Below are 23,503 nucleotides of genomic sequence, written 5' to 3' on the forward strand. Positions count from 1 at the left end.
TTGCTTCGCCAGCTCAGATCCCTTCGAGAACCATCAGCAAACAGTAAATGGTCAAAATGGCTCACCTCTCCCAGTGCACAAGTATTTGCATTTATGGCATTCCAGGAGTCCTTCAGCCTCTGACTGGTAATATTCCACTCCCTCTTGTCCAGACCTGGGGTTCGAGGGCAGGTATCTCCCTGAAGTAAGTTCACTATAACCAAAAACATACATGGTCATTAGGGGCTTCAAATTCAAGAGCTTGTTCAGTATTAGAACACTGAACATCTCGAGCTGGGCCCAGACATTAAAGAGATGGGCAGAACAGAAACAAAATTTACTGTACTACTTCATATTCCAGAGATTTCCCTGGTTTAGTGGCCTCACAGGGTATCCAAATACTTGACCCAACATTGTTAAGCTACCACATCACATATCTCTACAATTCTGAACACTGATTTGATGCTAGTCTGTCCACCTGCGGCTAACTAGGTAGCCAGGAGCCACCTTTGTGAGCCTAGGTTTTCAGTCATCACAGACACGGCTTTCTTTAAAACTAGTTTGCATTCAAGGAGCCTGGGTGGCTCAGTTGGTTAAGCATCTGACTTCAGGGGTGCCTGGGTGGCTCAGTCGGTTGGGCGACTGACTTCACCTCAGGTCATGATCTCACGGTTTGTGGGTTCGAGCCCCACATCGGGTTCTGTGCTGACAGCTCAGAGCCTAGAGCCTGCTTCCAGTTCTGTCTCCCTCTCTCTGCACCTCCCCTGCTAGTGCTCTTTCTGTCTCTGACTCTCAAAATGCAAATAAATGTTAATTAAAAAAATTTTTTTTTAAAAAAGTATCTGACTTCAGCTCAGGTTATGATCTGATGGCTTGTGAGTTCAAGCCCTGCATCGGGATCTGTGCTGACAGCTCGGAGCCTGGAGCCTGCTTTGGATTCTGTATCTCCCTCTCTCTGTCCCTCACACTCTGTCTCTCTTTCTCTCTCTCTCTCTCAAAAATAAATAAACATTAAAAAAAACAAAAACAAATTAGTTTGCATTCACAAGACTCTGATGCCCAGGCTGGCATTCTCTTCATTCTCTTGTTACTTTAGAAAGATCTTAGTCTGCAATAACTCTCTAGGCCTATGGGTAGTACAGACAACTTTGGAAGTCATCTCTCTCTCTCTTCCTCTGCTAGTTCTGGCACTTTTTTTCTTTCCCCCTTTAGCCAGCATATCCTGAGCTTTGTCCGAGAAGCAATGGTGGGGTCTGCATTCAACCTACTCGGCTCCAGGGATCCTTCTAATGTTCTCATCATGGATCTCTTGGGTTTGAAATCCTTAAACTCTTATGGCCTTGGATAAAGTCCAAACTTTTAGCACAACACAGGAGAGCCCTTGCTCTTCTCTCTTCACTCACAGCCTCATACTCACAGACCCAGCCATAATAAACTTCCTTTCTCCACCCCCAATCCCCCACTCCCACCCCCCAAAAAGATGACAGCATTCCCATGCTCTAGGTCACTATGGAAGCTATTTCTCTGCTTGGAACCCCTTTCATCTTCCTCTCCCAGTCTTCCCATTCTTGCCCCTTTTCCAGAACTCAGCTTTGTGGGCATTGTGCTCCAAGAAATCTTCCAGATATTAGGCAGGGGATCTGTTCTCTTCAAATTGGCTTCCCCTGAAGTGGCACATTTCACACTGTGCTGCAACCAGCCCGTTTACTTGTCTGTCTCCTACCAGACAGTGGACACTGCCAGGATATCTCACCCATTAAGTAATGGAGCTCTGGCTCCTACATCCTGCTGATTAAATAAAAGCTTATTGTGTAGAGGAAACGTGGAAATAGATTGTCCTTTGGTTTCAAACCACCAACTGTCTGTGAGCCAAAAACACAAAAGTATTCCCTTCACTCGTTTGGGGCTGGGGTGGAGGACTGGGACACTGACTTAGAAGGAAATCCAAAATGTAGCTCTGAAGAGCTACCAAAGCAATTTGGCTTTGGTCAGGGATGAACAATAACTAGTGCCTGTGACTATATCTGGGCACACCCTTTTTCATAGTTCGGCTAGTTGGTTTTAGATAATGTAACATAAGCTCAAGATAACAGCTTTCCCCGCTGTGTGGACACAACAGGGAGGGAGGCCAAGCTTAAGCCTCCAAATCCTATAGCAGAGAGGAACCTGACTCCTCCTTAGAGAAGAGGGCAGGTGTCAACCAGAAAGCAGCCATCACTCTAGTACTTTTCTCCTTGTTGGCCTGGCACATAATCTAATCTGGGCATTCAGTAATATTTGTGGAGTTGGATGGAATGTTTGAGGGAAAAAAGACCAACGCCCTAGAAGGAGGTGTGGGGTCTAGGACTGCCTCCTCTCCTCCCTTCCATCCTTACCCTCTCTCAGCGTACTAAGTCCTGCAGAACAGCAAGAGGCTTTCAGCTCACAAGGCCCATAATGGAATTCTCTGTGTTCTACCAGGCAAGGATGGCATACTGTGTTCATTCAGCGGGGTGGGATCTGAAACAATCATGGGATTTGAAGAGGCTGCCCGGAAAGACTTCAATGACAAAGGTAGGGAAATCTCTGCCCTTCGGTGGGAGTTTTAGGTGGATTTAGTTCTTTAGCTAAACCGGTAGCCTCTCCCAGCTGTCTGTTTTGAAACGCATATACCCCTAGAAGAAGTTGCAGATTCAATTATTAACCCTTCACTGGGCGGCTTTTAATTAGCCCTTGGCACTGGGACTTGAAGGTGGGCTGGTTTGGGAACACAGGACAAAGGTCTCAGGGTCTGAAGCCCCAAGGGGCAGTCGTGTGGGAGGAGCCTCAAGTTAACACCACCTACTTAGTCTCCTTCCCACCCCTTCCCTTTCCTGTCCTGAAGTCCTCTCTTCCTCCTTACCTGGTCCCTGGCCCTGCCGCTGCTAACAGGAGTGGTTTCTACTTTGTTAATCAGGTCCGGACCAAGAAGTGGGGGCACCGTAAGGTTTTCTTTCCCTCCCAGGTCACCTCTAAGAGCGCAAAAGGGAGGAATGGCACTGTCTTTCTTTAAGCCGGCCTCTTAGGCCACGAAGCCGGGGGCGTGGGAGCAGCGCAGACAGGCCGCAGACCCAGGCCTCCTGGGTACCCAGGTCTCAGGGCGCCTCTTAACCCCACCTCACCTTGCCGGGTCACGGTGCCCGAAGCGCTCCTTCCTCGGGAGCGACGGCTCCGTGGTTTCCCAAGGCGCGGGCCAGGGGGGCGAGGCTGAGTCCCAGGTCGGCTTGCGGGGTCCGTCCCGTGTCCGGCTCTGGCGGGACTTTTCCCAAACTCTTTGTTCACCCGCGCGAAGGTCTTCGACCCTGTGTCTGTCGTGGCGGGGGTCCCGGTCCCTCCCCCTGTCCCGGTCCCCGTCCCTGCGCTCGCCCCCGTTTCTCTCCCTGCGCCGGTTCCCGTGTCTGTCCCGCTGTCGCTCGGGGTGGAGGTCTCGGTCCGGGCGGGAGTGCCGATCTGGGTCCCGCTCTCTCGGTCGGGCGCGGGGCTCGCGAGCCCCCGACGTATCTTCCATGGCCCAGTTCCGCGTCCCCACCCCGGAGCGACCCGAGGGCAACAATCCACAAGTTTCCCGGGCAGGTGGCCAAGCCCGGGGGCGGGGCGGGACGCTCACCTGCGCGCACGCGCACTAGCGGCACGGCGGGCTCGGGGAGCGCTCACCTAAGCGCGCTGCCGGCAGGGGGCGCGGCTGGGCGCTCGAGAAGCGGGAAGCGCGTGCTGGGCTAGGGCTTGGGGGTGTGGCTCGCTGCTCTGCGCGCAGCGAAGCTGACGACCTCCCGCCCACCACACCTCGTCTTCTTTGGCGTATCCTCTCAGTGACCCCGAAAGGTGGGTGGCAAAGGGAAGTGAGTTCTCGACTTTCTCAGCCCCGTGGGTGTGCGTTCCCGGAGCGTGCCCATCCGTTCGCTCACCCATTTTTCTGGCCCTCCAAACACCCAGCCATCCAGCCGGCTTCCCTTCCACTGGCCCTCTCTGTCTTCCTCCCTCTTCTGCTGTCCTTACAACTGTGTTGTTCAGGGGTGCTTGTGGCCAGTTCGTCTACTGCAATAGACCTGGGCTTATGAATGTTTCTTAAAATGACTAACCTACACGGAATAGGCAGCTTTTTCTTTTGTCAAGTTTGGATATTTAAAAACATAAAATTGCCGTCTGTTAATGAATCCTTTAGACAAATATATGTGAGCACCTACTCTAGCAGGCCCTTGGAGATACAATGGTAAACTCTCATTGCAGGCGCTTCCCTTCTGGCGTGTGTGAGAAAAGAGAGAAAGGGCCCTAGAGGAAGAAAGAAGACAATGTCTAAAATTTAACAAGGAGGAGGGCAGGTTTCTTTCTGCAGGTCTGAGAAGGGACCTTTGAGTTCAGTCCTGGATGAGAGGAGGCAGCTTTGGGGATAGCTGACAGAACGTTCCAGAAAGAGAAGCTGAGTAATGCAGAGAGCTGGAGAAGAAGGTTTCTGCGAGGGGAGTGAGAGGGGATGGGATGACGCTGAGAGGTGGAGCAGGTGATGTAGGGTCTTTATGGTGAAGACTGCATTTTTGTTCTGAAAGTAATGGGAAAACACTGAATAGTTTTGAGCAAGAGAACGACTTGTTCTGATTTATGGTTTTACAATACTACTCTGGCTTTTGTGTGGAGGGTGGATGACAGGAGGCCAAGGGTAGAGGCATCAGATGAATTAGGAAGCCAGCAAAGCAGAGGCGCCTGGGTGGCTCAGTCACTTAAACATCCGACTCTTGGTTTTGGCTCAGGTCATGGTCTCTCAGGTTTGTGAGTTGGAGCCCCATGTTGTGCTCCATGCTGACAGCATGGACCCTGCTTGGGATTCTTTCTCTCTCCCTCTCTCTCTCTGCCCCTCCCCTGCTCTCTCTCTCTCTCTCTCTCTCTCGCAATAAAAAAATAAACTTTAAAGAAAGAAGAAGAAAAAGAAGGTACCAAAGCAATCTGATGGGTGATAGTGACTCAGTTGCTGGTGAGAAATGTTCAGATCCAGGTTGTGGTTTGGAGGAAGAACTTACAGGATGGATTGGATGTAGGGGAGTGAAGGCAAGTGAGAAGTGACTGGGCGGTGGAGGCAGTCATTTACTGAATTGGGAAGACTGGAGGGAACAAGATATGGGGAAAAATGGAAAGTTCCATTTTGGACATGCAAAATTTGAGGTGACTGTGATTCATCTAAGTGTAGGTGTTCAGTTGTGAAGGAATAGGTGAATGAGTCTGGAGCAGGGAGAGGGTGGGGTGGAGACACTCCGTGGGAGTAAAGGCACTCACCTGAGGACAGAGGGGTTAGAATGCAGAGGAAGGCCTTGGGCAGAGTCCCTGGGAAATCTAACATTTAGAGCCAACACTGAGAGGATTAAGAAGTGCTGAGTGAGGTAGTAGGAAACCCAGGAGGGTGAGATCACAGGCCTACCTGCCACACAGCAGCCCACAGGAGCCCTGTGGACCTAATCCTAGGGCCTTCCACAGATACTTATTTGAATGATACCCTGTTCTGAGCCTGGCACAACTGTGGCTATACAGGAGGTCTGGTGAACGGGCAGACACAGGATGGTTCAAGTGGCAAAGTGCTGCCTCTCAGACCTTCCCTCTGGGGCTCTGCAACCCTCTTTTTGAATAAACAACCCCCCTCACCAGCTCACCTTTTTGTTTCCTTTGTTTTTGTTTTGTTTCGTATCTTTACTTTTTTTTTTGTAATTCCCAATTGTTTTCCATCATTTTATTTTATACCCTACTCACATGTATAATAATTTTCAAACAGTAGTAGTAAAAGCATAAATAACAGTTATGTATCCATTGTAATCTTCACTTTGCTAACATGTTTATATTATATTTTGTGGCATATTAAAATCATTTATTCTAGATGGTGGAATTATGGCTGTTTTAATTTTCTTCTTAATTCTTTTTTTTTAATTTTGCAAATCTCTACAATGACTATATGATACATTTCTAAAAACAATTTTTTTAATTTTATTTTTTATTTTTAAAAATTTACATCCAAATTAGCATATAGTGCAACAGTGATTTCAGGAGTGGATTCCTTAGTGCCTGTTACCCATTCAGCCCATCCCCCCTCCCACAACCCCTCCAGCAACCCTGTTTGTTCTCCATGAGTCTCTTCTGTTTTGTCCCTCTCCCTTTTTTATATTATTTTTGTTTCCTTTCCCTTATGTTCATCTGTTTTGTCTCTTAAAGTCCTCAAATGAGTGAAGTCATATGATTTTTGTCTTTCTCTGACTGACTAATTTCACTTAGCATAATACCCTCCAGTTCCATCCACATAGTTGCAAATGGCAAGATTTCATTCTTTTTGATTGCCGAGTAATACTCCATTGTACATATATACCGCATCTTCTTTATCCATTCATTCATCAATGGACATTTGGGCTCTTTCCATACTTTGGCTATTGTTGATAGTGCTGCTATAAACCTGGGGGTGCATGTGTCCCTTCAAAACAGCACACCTTATCCCTTCGGTAAATACCTAGTAGTGCAATTGCTGGGTCGTAGGGTAGTTCTATTTTTAGTTTTCTGAGGAACCTCCATACTGTTTTCCAGAGTGGCTGCACCAGCTTGCATTCCCATGTATCTTTACTTTGATCGGCTACTTACTGGTTTGCTGCTATGTGGGGCAAACCATTTGGGGCTTGTTTTCTCTCTCCCTTTCTAAAAATGTTTTTATTTATTTTGGGGGGGGGGTTGGGCAGAGAATGAGCTGGGGAGGGGCAAGAGGAGAAGGAGACAGAAGATCTGAGGCAAGCTCTGTGCTGACATCAGAGAGCCTGATACGTGTCTCAAACTTACAAACCTTGAGATCATGACCTGAACTGAAGTCAGATGCTTAACCTACAGAGCCACCCAGGCACCCCAAGCTTGTTTTCTCTTTTTATTTTTTTATTTTGATTTTTTTTTAAATTTTTTTAACGTTTATTTATTTTTGAGACAGAGAGAGACAGAGTATGAACAGGGGAGGGGCAGAGAGAGAGAGGGAGACACAGAATCTGAAACAGGCTCCAGGCTCTGAGCTGTCAGCACAGAGCCCAACGCAGGGCTCGAACTCACAACCGTGAGATCATGACCTGAGCCGAAGTCGGACACTTAACCGACCAAGCCACCCAGGCGCCCCTGTTTTCTCTTTTTAAATAGTGCTTCACCCTTTGCTTTCTCTTCTCCCTTCACAGACACCATCACTCCGAGCACCAAGTCCGCTAAGGGCAGGGTCTCTAAGAGTCATCTGCAAATGCTTCCCATTATGTGCTCAGTCAGGATTTGCTGAGTAGACAGGTGGGTAGATGCATTTGCCTTTTTATTCTCGTTAGGATGCTTTGTGGAACAAGGAGGACACGGATATGTCTTTGTGGGAGGCCGCGGAGGAAGGTCTTTCCGATCTCCGGGTTATGTGCCTTAACTTCTCCACAAACTGTCTGTGGCAGATTGCCTTTTCTAAAAAAGACCACACCAGTATTTCCAGCCCCCCTTACTCTTCTAAAACTTTGGCACTGCCCCCTCAAGATGGGGAGTCTCAATCCCCACCCTGTGAGCCTGGGCAGGACATTATGGTTGCTGGACAAAGAGATTCAGGGCTGGCTACATAATTTGTGGGGCCCAGTGCAAAATAAAAATGTGGGGCCCTTTGTTTAAATATTATTGGGAATTTTAAGATGGTGACAACAGAGTGGTAAACCAAGTGTGGGTCTCTTCTAAGTACGGAGCCCTGGGTGACTACACAGGTCACATTCTGTGAAGCTGGCCCTGAATAGAAATGGCTTCTAAGTCCTGTCATAAAAGGCAGTGCAGCTTCCTTCTGGCTGTTTCTGAGAATGCTCCATCTTGGAACCCAGTCAAGTAATGTGAGGAATCTCAGGCTACATGAAAAAGCCACGTTTGGGTGTTATGGCTGTTAGTCCCAGCTGACAACCACTGTCACCTGCAAGATATTGGTGAATAAAATATAAATATAAAATCTTTTGATTCTTTTACCTTCTTCCAGGAACTCGTGGACAGACATTATGCATATAGTAGAAGATTACAAGGACAGGAGCCCTCTTGTGAAGGTTGAATGTTCAACCAAACCAAAGAGCTCCAGTAGCAGATGGCCAAAGACTATAGAAAAGGAAAGTACTCGCCAGTGGTGTGTTAAAGAGAAATTTCCTGAAAAGGTACGATCACAACTCTCATTCAGATATAAAACGGACACATGCTAAACCTTTTATTTAACTCAGTAGTCATGGGGGGAAATCAGGCAGATGTTACCACAGGTTCAAAAGAAAATCTGAAGAACACACCCAGTATAGATCAGGAATCATGAAACAGGTGTACAAAGGAGGCAAAACCAACTGTTTGCAAAGAGCAAAAGGAAAATCAGTTGAACCTCTACCAGACAAGATAGAATTTGTATGTCCAAAGGTAAAACTTTACTTTTTTTCATTGCTATTGATTATCTACATTTTAGAGTTGTAAAATAACACCGTTTTCTGCTGAAGCACAAATAGAAAGGCATTGCCTTTACTTAAACTGGAAAAGTGGGATGCTAAATGGTCTTAGAGCTAGCTCTGAGGAAAAATAGTACACACTGCTGGTTCTTTTTTTTTTTCATGTTTATTTATTTATTGGGAGAGGGAGAGAGAGCAAGGGAGGGACAAAGAGAGAGAGAGGGAGAGAGAGAATCCCAAGCAGGCTCCGCGCTGTCAGCACAGAGCCCAACTTGGGGCTCAAATTCACAAACAGTGAGATCTGACCTGAGCCAAAATCAGGAGTCAGACGCTTAGCTGACAGAGCCCCCCAGGTGCCCCTACACTGCTGGTTATGACTTAGCATGCTTGGAATGAAGCCTGGGCATCTGCAGTTTTTAATAGTTCCACAAAGCACCCCATTTGAGAACCAATCTGTTAATATAAATTAGCATTCAATTTTCCACCTGAAGGGAGAGCCTAATGTGAGAATAATCCAAATCCTCACCTAAATTTTTTGTTAAAAAATAAACATTTCTGTTGGTTTGGGATATGTTCTATGGCACTTGGGAGTGGAGGGTTGACTTTCCCACTTGTGTTCTTAACTCTGAGTGGTTTCATTCAGCCATCCCTATCAGAAAAACAGTCCTTCAGGTGTGTGGATCAAGAGGAAATTCCTGCATATTCCCTGTATCTCCTGGCTCCCTCTCTCTTTCGGAATATCCTGTGCTGGTCCCCAGACTCCAGGCTCTAGCTCTGGTGACAGAGAGGACTTCTGACCTTGTTTAGCCTGCAGCAAGGGCAGAGCTGGCCAGCAGGGGGCAGCGCAGGCTCAGGCTGGGGTGTCCTCGCCATACTCCCCTTTCCTCAGCCTGAGCATTTCCTTGCCCAACTGGCCTGGGTGACTCTATTTCTCTCATCAGAGGCGTGATAGAAAAAGCACACAGTTCAGTTTAGTTCAATCTTTCCTGAACTTTGCATACTACATAAATGACATTAGGAAGTTTCTCAACTTCTCTTTGCCCAGATGTTCGTGTTTGCAGAATAAGGATAATTGTACCCATCTCCTAGGATTAAATCAAGTAAATATGTGTAAAACACTTGAAGCAGTGGTTGGCAGAGTTAATACTATAAAAGTATTCACTGTTCTTACCGTCACCATTATTGTTTATCAGGCACTGTTGACTCCTAAGTGAACGAGACTGTCTTTTAAAGACAGTCTTGAGGCAGGGCAAAGAAAAAGATGTACATGGGTGTACACGGGGTATGGAGGGGGCAGAAGTAACCAAAAAACAGCTTCCCAGAGGACAGAGTGCTTTTAGGAATATATAAGACATGGGGCGCCTGGGTGGCTCAGTCGGTTGAGCGTCCGACTTCGGCTGAGGTCAGGATCTCGCGGTCCGTGGGTTCGAGCCCCGCGTCAGGCTCTGGGCTGATGGCTTGGAGCCTGGAGCCTGCTTCCGATTCTGTGTCTCCCTCTCTCTCTGCCCCTCCCCCGTTCATGCTCTGTCTCTCTCTGTCTCAAAAATAAATAAATGTTAAAAAAAAAATTAAAAAAAAAAAGGAATATATAAGACAAAGGGGCTTGGGAGTTGGGGAGCAAAAGCAGGGGACAGCATTCTAAACAAAGGGGGCAGCCAATGGAAAGGCAGGTTTGGGGAGCTTCAAGTTCAAATCCTTCTACTTGAGCCAGCCCTGGGAGCAAGGGAGGATGTGAAGGGAAAGGAGACAGAGATGGGTAGGGGCCAGATCATGACTAGACTTGAAAGTCAGGGGTGCCTCTGTATCTCAGTTGGTTGAGCGTCTGACATTGGCTCGGGTCATGGTCTCACAGTTTGTGGGGTTGAGCCCCACATTGGGCTTGTTGCTCTCAGTGCAGAGCCCGCTTCAGATCTTCTGTTCCCCTCTCTCTCGGTCTCTCCCCTGCTCACACTCTCACACTCAGAGATAAATAAAACATTAAAACAAAAAAAAAATTTTTTTAAAAGAAAAAGGAAAAAAGAAAGTCAGCCATATGGACATGGACTTCCTGCTGCAGGTCTGTGGACTCCAAGCAAGGGCACACAACCTCCACTGGGGGAGGGAAAAAATATTAGTGCTTTAATTTGTAATTGCTATCTTGTTGGGAATTTCTGTTTCTTTCTTTCTTTTTTGCGTTTATTTATTTTTTAAGGGGATACATATATTTTTAAGTTTATTTATTTATTTTGAGAGAGAAAGAGAGAGAGAGAATCCCAAGCAGGCTTCACACTGTCAGTACAGAGCCCCACACAGGGCTCGATCTCACAACTGTGAGATCATGACCTGAGCTGAAATCAAGAGTCACTTAACCGACGAAGCCATCCAGGTACCCCATGAATTTCTTTTTCCGTACCTGATTTTCTAATATGTGAATACAATGGTACACATATGTAATTTATAAATAAATACATTTGGCCCTTGAATGACACGAGGGTTAGGGGCACCAAGCCCCTGTGCAGTCAAAAATCTGCGTGTAACTTTTGACTCCCCCAAAACTTAACGGTAACATAACAGTCAACTAATGCATGTTTTGTATGTTATACATGTAACATATTATATTTTTACAATAAAGTAGGCTAGAGGGGAAAAATGCTATTAAAATCACTAGGAAGAGAAAATACATTTACAGTGATGTACTATATTTATTGAAAACCATCCACATGTAAGTGGGCCCATGCAGTTCAGACTCATGTTGTTCAAGGGTTAACTGTATTTGTCTATTGGGATGCATGCTAGGTTTATGACTACAGGTCATGCAGAACCACCAGAGATGGCTGGCTTTTAACCAGGAAAATGACAGAAATAACTTCTCAGGGGCACCTGAGTGGCTCAGTCTGTTAAGCGTCCAACTCTTGAGCTCAGGGTCGAGCTTGCAGGGAGAGCTGGCCCAAGTTGAGGCGTTGGCATTGGGGATGGCAAAGATGTGGACTTGAGTGATATCAAGAAAGTATTTAGTTCCATCAACAGGAAGTAGTAATCTCTAAGTGGCCAGGTAGCCAAGAGCATGGGGAATAGAATATCAAATGCTCAATGAAAACAAACACTCAAAGAACATCGGATACCCAATGATTGTCAGGTGTTGGTAGCTATAAATTTTTATTACAGAGAATATAAGTCCAAGATTGGAAACTGTCACTTGTATTTGGACTGTAAAGGTGACCTTAACTGAGTCATGAGAGGATGATGATTCCTTCTTGCCAGGAAGGAGTCAGACTACACTCTTGAGTGAGAATGGTAGGAGGCAGGACCATTGCGGGGAGGAAGGGGAGGCTACGTTTCTGGAAAGAAGGGACTTAAGCATATCTATAGACTCAAAAGAGAGGGGATCAATGAAGGGATGAAAAACAGAAACAGCTGCTCCAGTAGAATCCCCAGGGCCTGGTGTCCTGGCAGAGTATCATTCTACTTCTCCTCACCAGAGAAACCCCTTCTCTTATCAAAGTGCTCATTTAAAATGGTTAAACAGAATGACTCTTACACAATTATAAAGTGTGTATCAATGATTTATTTAGCTTTACTTATTTATTTAGATTGTTTATTACTAATGACAGAATGGCAGTATGAGAAAATTGGTTCAAAGGCCTATGGGAGAGACCAAAGTATTTCTAGACAATGCAAGACAACACACCAAAAGAAGATGGTCAAGTCAGCTCCCAAACTGGCTAGTGTCTTACTGGTTGGATGAGTTGAATGAGCAACAGCCCCAGTTTGCCCAGGACACTCCTGCTTTTATCACTAAAAGTTCTTTGTCTTGGGAAGTCCCTCAGTCCCAAAGCAAATGGGAACAGTTGGTCATCTTACCTAAAGGACCATAAGCTATAAGCTTTGAATTATTCTATTAGACAGGAAGTCACTTCAATCTTTACTTTCCAAAAAGCACTTGCAATTGACCAATCCAAAAGAGGATCCAGCTTTACAGAACCTGACCCTGAATCAAGACAAGTGATACGTCAAACAAAAGCACACTACCCCCTAGAGAATCAGTAATTTGGTGTGGGCCTGCTCCACAGCACTCCATATAGCATTGAAGACATGAAGTTATCTCTTGCCTCATTTCTAACTGTTGAATAATTTTTGATACTCTACAAAATAAAACAAAAAATAATTTCTGTACCTCGTCCACATTTCTGTAGAGGAAAGAAAAATTATCAAGGGCAGGCTCAGTCCTCAGAGCTGGGGGGACTACTCTCAGTATAAGCCATTCACTTGCATAATTAAGAATTACCCCTCTTACAAAAAACATTAAAAAAATTTTTTTAAAGAAAAACAAAGGGGTGCCTGGGTGGCTCAGTTGGTTAAGCGTCCGACTTCAGCTCGGGTCATGATGTCACAGTCCATGAGTTTGAGCCCCATGTCGGGCTCTGTGCCGACAGCTCAGAACCTGGAGCCTGCTTTGGATTGTGTGTCTCCCTCTCTCTCTGCCCCTCCCCTGCTCATGCTTTGTCTCTCTCTGTCTCAAAAATAAATAAAAACATTTAAAAAATTTAAAAAAAAAAAGAAGAATTACCCCTCTTACAGTAGCTATCATTTTGAAAGGTTGCAAAAGGTTTAGATCCCTGGCACGTCAGAGTTCAGTCTCCAGGGACTAGACCCACCCCGATAATCCAGGATAATTTCCCTGCTATAGGATTCTTAATCATATCTGATAAGTTGCTTTGGCCATGTGAGGTGACATATTCGGTCTCCGGGGAGTAGGCTGTGGAAATCTCTGGGAGTAGGCTGTGGACATCTCGGAGGGGGACATTCTTCTCTTTACTGTACTGTGGGTCAGTTTCAGGAGTGCTTTGACTGGGTCATTCGTGGGTCTCCCATGAGGCTGTAGCCAAGAGTTTGGTTAGGACTGTAGTCATCTAGGTTTTAATGCGCCCAGAGGATCTGCTCCAAAGGTCATCCAGTCACGTGGTGGACAAGTTAATGCAGCTACTCTCAGGGGGCCTCGATTCCTCTTCACAGGGGGTGTCCATAGGATTGCTGGGTATCAAGGCATAAGGCTGGCTTCTCCCAGAGCAAGAGATCAAAGAGACCAAAATGGAAGCTGCAGTGAATGCTTTTTTTTTTAATTTTTAATTTTTAAATTTTTAAATATTTATTCATTTTTAAGAAACATAGAGTGTCAGCGAGGGAGGGGCAGAGAGAGAGGGAGACACAGAATCTGAAGCAGGCTCCAGGCTCTGCACTGTCAACACAGAGCCCAGCACAGGTCCTGAACTCATTGACTGTGAGATGGTGACCTGAGACGAAGTCAGACACTTAACCGTTGGAGCCACCCAGGTGCTCCTGCTTTTTTTTTTTTTTTTTTTTTTTTTTGCCTTAGAAGTCACATACTGTCACCTCTTCCATGGAATCATTAGTCATGCAAGTCAACCCTTACTACACGTGAAAGGACCATATTAGGGCGTGACTATCAGAAGGCAAGGATAACTGGGGCCCTCCGTGGAGGCCAGCCATCCCAAATGTTTATTATTACTCATCTTTTGATGTATGGTATCATTAAAAAAATTTCTCAGATTGTGGAAACGTTTTCAAAGCATCATTTTTAGAAAAAGTCTATGAGTGCATGTGAATGTATTAATTGTAAAAGTAATGTAACATCGGGGCACCTGGGTGGCTTAGTAGGTTGAGCATTCACTCTTGATTTCAGCTCAGGTTATGATCTCACGGTTTGTGAGGTCAAGTCCTGCACTGACCGTCAGCTGTCGGCACAGAGCCTTCTTGGGATTCTCTCTCTCCCTCTCTGCCCTTCCCCTGCTTGTGTTCCCTCTCCCCATATAAATAAATAACTTAAAAACATTAAAAACCAGGAATGTAACATAAAAAGTAACCTCTCCTAATTATAAACTGCTTTCATTTTTGCATATTCTATTAAGACTTTGTCTGCAAGGGTGTCTGGGTGGCTCAGTCAAGTTAAGCATTTGACCTTGACTCAGGTCATGATCTCACGGTTTGTGAGTTTTAGCCCTGCATGGGGCTTACTGCTGTCAGCTTGGAGTCTGCTTCAGATCCTCTGTCCTCCCCCCCAACCCCACGCAACTCTTCCCCTTCCCTGCTCATGCTCTCTCTCTCTCTCTCTCTCTCTCTCTCTCTCTCTCTCTCTCTCTTTCTCTCTCTCAAAATAAAAAAATAAAAAAACTTGGCAAAAAAAATTTATTTTGCATATTTTCATACTGTTGTAAACATAACACATGAAATTTTGCAGTATGATGAGGAGGTTAAATGTTTGGTCTGTGAAGCCTAGATTTCCTGGGTTCAAAGCCTGATTCCACCACTTACTAGCTATATGACCTTGAGAAAATAACTTAAATTTGATATGCCTCAATTTCCTTCTTGGCAACACGAGGATACTAATGCCTCATAGGGGTGCTGTGAGGATTGAATGAGTTAACACATTTAAAAGTGTTTATAACACTATCTGATATGTAGAAAGTGCGAAATGAGAGTTTGCTGCTGTTTTTATTTCTTTCAGCGTTATCTTGTAAAATACTTATGTCATAAAACACTGTTATGTCTTTCTGTAAAAGACAAAAAAAAAAAGAATATATGGAAGTCCTCTGGTACCTCAGACTGTGACCTTATTTGGAGATACTGTCTTTATAGAGGTAATCGAGTTAAATGATGTCATTAGGATGGGTTCCTAATCCAATATGACTGGTGTCCTTATAAAAAGGGGAAACTTGAAGACAGAGATAGACATGCATAGAGGGAATACAATGTGAAGGGACAGGGAGAGGATGGCCGTTGACAAGCCCAGGAGAGAGGCCTGGAGCAGACTCTTCTCTCACAGCCCTTAGAAGGAGCCAATCCTACTAACACCTTGATCTTGGACTTCTGGCTTCCAGAACTGTGAGACAATACATTTCTGTTGTGTAAACCACCTGGTTTGTGGCAGTTTGTTGTAGCAGCCCTAGCAAGCTAGTACATACACTTTCTTATGATGGAATATGTATCTTTACAATTGTGATTATGCTAATTACTATGATGTATACTCATTATATGAATGATGTTATCACACTTTGTTTAGCTGTTCCCCAATAGTGACACTTAGGATGTTTTCAGTGCTTCAGTATCACAGCTAATGCAGAAATAAATTATTTTTTTCAGGATGAATTCTCAGGGGTGGGATTTCTGGGGTCAGGGAATATGGATATTTTTGTCTTGATGTGTCTTACCACTTTGTTTTCTCAAAGGGCCACTCTGATAGTCCATGTCTGAAACATGGTGATGGCAAATCAAAGTCCTGTGTAATTATCTGTCTCTATTCTGGGCCCCTATAGGGCTTCATGCATTTTGGAGTGCCCTTCGAGCATCAGTTTCCATTGTAGTGCTCAGTGAAAAAGTCCACGAGTCACTAGCAAAAACTAGCATTTCTCTACATCTTAGGACATCAGTAATATGTGTGCAATAACCAAAAACAAGTTCCTTCAGCCTATTCATCTCACCAAATGTGCAGCGTGTTGCCTTCAAAGGTGACTCAGAGAAAATCCACTGCCCTGCCAAGGAACAGCACCTGCATCAACTAATAAGTATGGGCCCTGTTAGCTTTCTGCATACTGACGTCAGCAGAATGCCCTGTCCTGTTCTTAGCGCCACCTTGACCAGCACCACCCAGGTGTGGGTGATTCCCAACTCAGGTTTCACAATGTCCCCCGGGAGGCAGTTGAGTACAAGAGGCAGCCTGGGACCAGGGAGGGTGGAGCTCTGACTTCAAGAGCTAGCTGCCAGTGAAATCTGGACACAGACAAAGAGTGTTGCTCACTGCCTTCACACTTCTCCATTCAGCATCATTTCCTTCTTTGTGGGCACATGTTACCCTCAGAGGGCTGCAATCTCTCCCCTTGTATCACCTGCCCCCAAAAATCTGCTCAAAGTAAACTTTTACACGCAGGAACAAGCAATCTGTGCCCAATAATATCACTCCTTATCCAAACGGAAGCTCCACAGGAGCTGTTTTTTTTTACTGCTGTGACAGTGCCTGGCATATAGTAAGTGCTCAATAAACAAGTGTTGACTAGAGGAATAAACTTCATCTTTTAAGGTCATTATTATTATTATTTCAGATTTAAAAATTTTTTTAATGTTTATTTTTTGAGAGAAAGAGAGAGAGAGAGAGACAGAGCATGAGCAGGGAAGGGGCAGAGACAGACGGCGACACAAAATCTGAAGCTAGGCTTCAGGCTCTGAGCTATCAGCACAGAGCCCCACATAGGGCATGAACCCACAAGCCAAACCCACAAGCCGTGAGATCATAACCTGAGCCGAAGTCAGATGCTCAACCAACTGAGCCACCCAGGTGCCCCTATTATTTTGCATTAGTAACAGCACTTACTATAGTCGAAATATTTGAAAATAAAGAAAAATGTAGAGAAAAAATTGAAGTCACCCATAAAAAATCATCCATAAATCCATAGCTACCTTATTCCAAATATGTTAATGTTTTATATATTTTTTCCAGTAACTTTGACATCCAAATTTATATGCTGGCTATTGTGAAAGTGCTTCAAAATAGTGTAAGTATAAGGTAGTATTAAAAAATACTAATTTAAAGGGGTGCCTGGGTGGCTCAGTTGGTTAAGCGTCTGACTTTGGCTTGGATCATGATCTCACAGTTGGGTTTGAGCCCTGTGTCAGGCTCTGTGCTGACAGCTCAGAGCCTGGAGCCTACTTCAGATTCTGTGTCTCCCACTGTCTCTGCCCCTCCCCCACTCACACTCTGTCTCTCAAAAATAAATAAAAATGTTAAAAAAATACTAATTTATAATTTCCTAAAAATGGTCTTTTGGGTAGTCCTAAGTATTATCTCCTCCAGCCATTTCTGTGCCCAGTGGCCATCTGTTTTGTTGATATTCTTGACAAAGGGGATAGAGTTATCTTGGGTATGACAAAATGTTCAAGACCTAATTAATTTTTAAAAGTAAGTCCATGTTTGGCAGTTCCTTTGTCTGGGGCTGGGAGAGAGGGAACCTGCAGGGAGGTGGAGAATAACGGGCAGTGTCACAAAATCAAATAAACAACTGTAACATGTTGGGTGTTGCAACTCTGAAAAGTTGGGAATGATCATGGCCCGAAGGCAGTGGTCCTGTGGCACCTTGTGTGTGTGAGGGCAGCTTTTGTTGCAAACCAGTCCCAGGGACCCTGCCCTTGTGTGTCGGGCCTCTTCATACCACATTCCTCTCAAAAGGTCTCTCTTTTGAGTTGATGGCTTGCTTAAAATCCAACATCTTATTTAAACCTCTATGTTTTGGGGTGCCTGTGGGGGCTCAGTCAGTTAAGCGCCCTACTCTTGATTTCGGTACAGGTTATGATCTCAGTTTGTGAGTTCAAGCCCCACATCGGGCTCTGTGCCGACAGCGTGAAGCCTGCTTGCAATTCTTTCTCTCCCTCTGTCTTTGCCCCTCCCCTGTTTGCTCTCTCTCTCTCTCTCTCTCTCTCAAAATGAATAAATAAAACATTTAAAAAATAAAACTTTATGTTTTCAGTCTTCTCACAACAGTACTATTTCAAGAACAAGACCAGAAAATGGTATCATTTATAGGATCTCCCTTGTTTGCCCAGTTTGTTCAAGGTCACCAACAAATTGTTGACACGTTAAGACTGGAATCCAAATTCTGGGATGCCCTTCCATTTTGTCATACCCATGCTCCTGTTTGTTCCTTGTTCTGGGTTGAATTTTGTTCCCTCTAAATTCATATATTAAAGCCCTAACTCACCAGTATCACAGAATGTGATGTTATTTGGAAATAAGGTCATTGCAGATGTAATTAGTTGCTGAAGTAGAGTGGGCCTCTAATTCAGTATGATGCATGTTCTTATTAAAAGGGAGAGTGATGGGGCACCTGGGTGGCTCAGTCGGTTGGGCGGCCGACTTCGGCTCAGGTCATGATCTCACGGTCCGTGAGTTCGAGCCCCGCGTCGGGCTCTGTGCTGACAGCTCGGAGCCTGGAGCCCATTTCAGATTCTGTGTCTCCCTCTCTCTGACCCTGCCCCGTTCATGCTCTGTCTCTCTCTGTCTCAAAAATAAATAAACGTTAAAAAAAATTTTTTTAAAGCGAGAGTGATGTGTTAAGATGAAGGCAGAGAGCAAGAGGATGCCTCTATGGGTCAAGGAGTGCCAAAGATTGTCAGTTAACCACCCTTAGCTGAGGAGAGGCATGGAAGAGATTCTCCCTCCCAGGCCTCCCTCCAACCCTGTGGACACCTTGATCTCAGACTTCTGGCCTCTGGAAGTCTGAGACAATATATTTCTGTTGTTTAAGCCATGTAGTTTTTGGTACTTTGTATCACGGCCCTAGTAAACTAATATGCTCTCCCTAGTATGACTGAGATGTCATTGAATCTTGGGAAATTAATGTTCTCCATAGGGGTTGGAGTCTCTTTGGTGATTCTAGCTTCCTTTTTCCTCATTTTGGAAAGTGGTAGTGCTCAGGCAGAGGTAAAGTTTTCTGATATGTTCCATATTCCAGTATGTCAATAGTTTGAATTATTAAAGTCATGAATGTGCAGGGTAAAGTAAAATATGAAAATGTGTGATAAAAAACTTGGTGCATAGAGTACACCATCAGATTATGTCTATGGAAATTATATCTGTATATTCAAGGGACCTTACACAAATTATATCTATTGTTTGTGTACACACATACACACACACATACACACACACACACACAGATTGTATTTATGCTCATGTACAAAGAAAGAGATTAGGAATATAATGGACATCTATAAACTACTTCATCCAGTGTGCAGAGTGCACATTCCTCTCGTGCTTACATGGAACATTCACTGATATAGACTGATCTAAAAATCAATGATCTAAGCTTCCACTCTAGAAAAGTAGAAATGGAAGAGCAAATCTAAAGCAAGCAGAAGAAAAGAAATAAAAATTCGAGGGGCACCTGGGTGGCTCAGTTGGTTAAGCGTCCAACTTTTGATTTTGGTTCAGGTCATGATCTCACAGTTGGTGAGATCGAGCCCTGTGTCAGGCTCCAAGCTGCCAGTGTGGGATTCTCTCTCTCTCCCACTCCCTCTGCCTCCCCCCCCCCCATTCTCTCTCTCTCTCTCTCTCAAAGTAAATAAATAACCTTTAAAAAATTAGAGTAGAAATCAATGAAATATGAAACAGGAAATCAATAGAGAAAATCACAAAACTGAAAGATGATTCTTTGAAAAGATAAATCAGATGATTTAACTCTAGGCATGATAAGAAAGTAAGAGAGATGACCCAAATTACTATTATCAGGAATTGAAGAGAGGATATCATTGCAGATTCCATGGATGTTAAAAAGATGTTAAAGGGATATTATGAACAACTCTCTGCTCACAGATTTGATAACCTAAGTGAAATGGACCAATTCCGTGAAAGACACACCTGCCAAAATTCACACAACAAGAGATAGATAATCTGAATGGACCTTTAGCCACTAAAGAAATCAACTCAACAATATATACCCTTCCAAAACAGAAAGTACCAGGCCCAGATGGGTTCACTGGTGAATTCTACCAAACATTTAAGGAAGAAAAGTATATCAATTCTCTCTAATCTCTTTCAGAAGATAGAACCAGAGGTATAGTTCCTAATTCATTCTGTGAGTCCAGCATTACCCCAATACCCAAACCTGATAAACTACACACCAATGTTTCTCATTAATACAAATGTAAAAATTCTCAACAAAATATTAGCAAATAGAATATAATAATGTATAAAAAGAACTATACACAATGACCAAATGGGATTTATCTAAGATACACAAGGCTGATTCAACATTTGAAAATTAATTAATCACATCAACTGACTAATGAAGAGAAGGCACATGATCATATCCATAGATACAGAAAAAGCATTTGATAAACTCGAGCATCTATTCATGATAGAAACTCTCAGTAGGGACTCCTGGGTGTCTCAGTTAATTAAATTTCTGACTGTTGATTTCAGCTCAGGTCATGATCTCACAGTTCATTAAATCTAGCCTGCTTTGGGCTCTGTCCTGCCAGCGCAGAACCTGCTTGGGATTCTCTCTGCCACTCTCCTGCTCATGCACATTCTCTAACTCTCTCTCTCTCAATATAAATAACCATTTAAAACAAAACAAACAAACAAAAACCTCTCAGTAAACCTGGAAAAGAGGGGAGCTTTCTCAACTTGATGAAGAGTACCTATAAAAGAATGTACAGCTTATATCATACTTAATGGTGAGAACTCAAAAGCTTTCTCACAAGGGTAGGAACAAGGCAAGGATGTTCCTCTCATCACTGCTTTTAAACATCATACTTGGAATTCTACCTAATGCAATAAGACAAGGAAAGGAAATAAAAGGTATACAGATTTGGAAGAAAGAAGGAAAACTGTCTTTGCTAACAGATGACATGATCATTTATGTAGAAAATCCAGAAAAACTCAACCCAAAAAGCTCCTAGAACAAATAAGCAATTATGGCAAGGTCACAGAATACAAGGTTATGATATAATAATCAACCACTTTCCTACATATATATATATATATATATATATATATATATATATATATACCATCAATGAACAAGTGAAATTTGAAATTAAAAAACATAATACCATTCACATTAGTACTGCAGGAAAAATGAAATAGGCACAAAACTACTGAATAGGGCTAATCTAGCTACCCGGTAGGATAACATAGAAATGCTAGAGGGTGGCCTCTGAGGCTAGATCAAAAAAGACACCAGGCTTCTGCCCTGTTCTCTCCACTCACTCACTCTGGGAGAATCCAACTACCATATTGTCAAGACACTCAAGCATCCCTCTGGAGAGGTCTACTTGGAAAAGGACTCACGTCTTCAGCCAGCACCCAAGAAATTAAAACTTTCTGTCAACGGCCATGTGAGTGAACCACCTTCAAAGTGGATGACTGTAGTCCCAGATACATCTTGACTGAAACTTTGTGAGAGACTCTGAGCATACTCCCCAAACTAAGCTCCTCCTGAATTCCTAACCTGTAGAATTCCTAACCTGCAGAAACTGTGAGAGAAAATAACTTTTTGTTGTTTTAAGCCTTTAACTTCTGATGCAATTTGTTTTGCATAATAGATAACTAACCTAAATGGGGATATTATCCACTGAGTAAGTGAATCCTGAAGGAGAACTAAGTTTCAGGGGACAGTATAATAGATATGGGGCCATACAATTCGCTCTTGCCAATAGAATTTAAAAGGAAATGATATGTGTCACTTCCCGTTTGAAACCATTAAGAATGGTTCTGCCTTTTCTACATTCACTCCGTCGTCTCTACCTCCATTTCCCCCAAACCAGGGCATCATTGAGGCTATGTGGTGAAAAATGTCAGAACCACAGGATGGAATGAGCCTGGATCCTGGTATCACTCCTGAAAGAAAGCTTCCTATGAGAAATCCCAACCATGAACACCTGCTTTGAACTTTATGTGATTGATAAATAAACATTAATTATATTAAGCCACTGAGACTGGAGATCATTATAGCAATTAGTGCTGATTGGTCTGGATAATAGATACACATTAAGTTTAAGTTATATCTGAGGTATCAAATATGGAGAAGGCAGTTGTAAGTACTAGATGCTTGGAAAAAGCTGGAGAAATAGCTTGTGTATCATCTGAGGTCCCCAGGCTTTTGGGAGTCTCCATTCTTAACTATCATGTTACCAAAATGCACATGACATACGCACTAACACATCTGATAACTTAAAGTAAGTTTTTAAAAAAATATTTTTATTTTTAAGTAATCTCTACCCAGCATGGGGCTTGAACTCACAACTTCGTGATCAAGAGTCACACGCTCCACTGACTGAGCCAACCAGCACCCCAAAGTAAGTTTTCAATATTTTGGAATTTTCATCGAAAATTTTCCTTTTCAGTCTGGAGTCTTGTTGTGGTGTTCAAGAAGTTTTCATAGTTGGGGCACCTGGGTGGCTCAGTTGGTTGAGCGTCCAACTTCAGCTCAGGTCATGATCTTGCCATCTGTGAGCCCCGCGTCGAGCTCTGTGCTGACAGCTCAGAGCCTGGAGCCTGCTTCGGATCCTGTGTCTCCCTCTCTCTCTGCCCCTCCCCCATTCATGCTCTGTCTCTCTCTCTCTCTCTCTCTGTCAAAAATAAAAATAAACATTAAAAAAATTTTTAAAAGAAGTTTTCATAATTGTACCACTTACTAGGCATCCAGTTCAAAGTCACTCATGATAAAGATAAAGGTGACTGGCATATTCTTGAAGTAGTCCTTTCTGGTCATTGATTAGTGGTTTAGATTAATCTGGGAGCCAGACTACCTGGGTTTGAATCCAGATCCACCACCTGATAGATTTGTGAACTTGAGCAAGATACTTAATCTTTCTGGACCTAAGTTTCCTTCAATTTCATTTCAATGAAATGAAAAAGTTTTCCTCCATTGAAAGTGAGCATAGTAACAGAACTGAACTCATAAGGTTGTTGTAAGAATTAAATGAGTTAATATATATAAAACACCTAGAATTCAGACTGACATATAATAAGTTCTAAGTAAGTGTTAGCTACCATTTTTATTTTCTCTTATATACCTTTACACTTGAACCTTCCCATATTTTGCACAAGAGGGAAACCACAACCATGAAAAAAAAATCTATTTTTTTAAAGAGAGGGAAAAATCATGATAGACATGACTTAAAGGTGCATGGAAAAGAACAGTTGGAGGTTGAAGCTCTACTACTCTGTTGGAATTTCCTTCTGACCCTGCTTACGTCAGACCCAAGTCAATATCCCCAGGTGAGAACTGTCACTCAATATTGACAAGCTAAAATATATGAGTTTGCCCAAATTGTCATTTTTGGTAGGATGCATATTTTGGTTTGATTTATTTGGCACTTGTAAATTATATTTCTTTTATGAATTTTTAAGAATTGAGATGTGTAGGTGTGGCGTCTTGGTGGCTCAGTTGGTTAAGCGTCCAACTTTGGCTCGGTCACGATCTCACGGTTCGTGGGTTTGAGCCCTGTGTCAGGCTCGTGCTGACAGCTCAGAGCCTGGAGCCTGTTTGGGATTCTGTGTGTCCCTCTCTCTCTCTTTCTGCCCCTCC

At 43.7% G+C, this 23,503-nt stretch overlaps 1 protein-coding gene and 1 long non-coding RNA gene across 5 annotated transcripts in view; one reads left to right on the forward strand and one right to left on the reverse strand.

Moving 5' to 3' along the window:
• MARVELD3 (MARVEL domain containing 3) overlaps positions 1–3,603 on the reverse strand; it is a 16,253-nt gene extending 12,650 nt beyond the window's left edge. Inside the window, exons 1-2 of one of the 2 annotated variants that reach the window (XM_043599597.1) lie at positions 3,120–3,598; positions 66–193 (exon numbers count right to left, since the gene is read on the reverse strand). In XM_043599597.1, coding sequence (XP_043455532.1) covers positions 66–193; positions 3,120–3,505 — 514 coding nt within the window. In that variant the 5' untranslated portion in view covers positions 3,506–3,598. Of the gene's footprint in view, positions 1–65; positions 194–3,119 lie in introns of both variants that reach the window. The other variant, XM_043599598.1, reaches the window with a different exon arrangement.
• LOC122494426 lies at positions 2,793–21,902 on the forward strand. 3 transcript variants are annotated; one of them, XR_006300162.1, is made up of 5 exons: positions 2,793–2,914; positions 7,173–7,275; positions 7,982–8,150; positions 16,912–16,966; positions 21,738–21,902. It is a non-coding gene; the product is annotated as an uncharacterized LOC122494426 (long non-coding RNA). The 3 variants fall into 3 exon arrangements; XR_006300161.1 differs by lacking the exon at positions 16,912–16,966; XR_006300163.1 differs by lacking the exons at positions 2,793–2,914; positions 16,912–16,966 and adding an exon at positions 3,699–3,819.
• Positions 21,903–23,503: the final 1,601 nt, after the last annotated feature.

This window comes from Prionailurus bengalensis, chromosome E2, assembly GCF_016509475.1.
Source record: "Prionailurus bengalensis isolate Pbe53 chromosome E2, Fcat_Pben_1.1_paternal_pri, whole genome shotgun sequence".
NCBI classification, from domain to species: domain Eukaryota; kingdom Metazoa; phylum Chordata; class Mammalia; order Carnivora; family Felidae; genus Prionailurus; species Prionailurus bengalensis.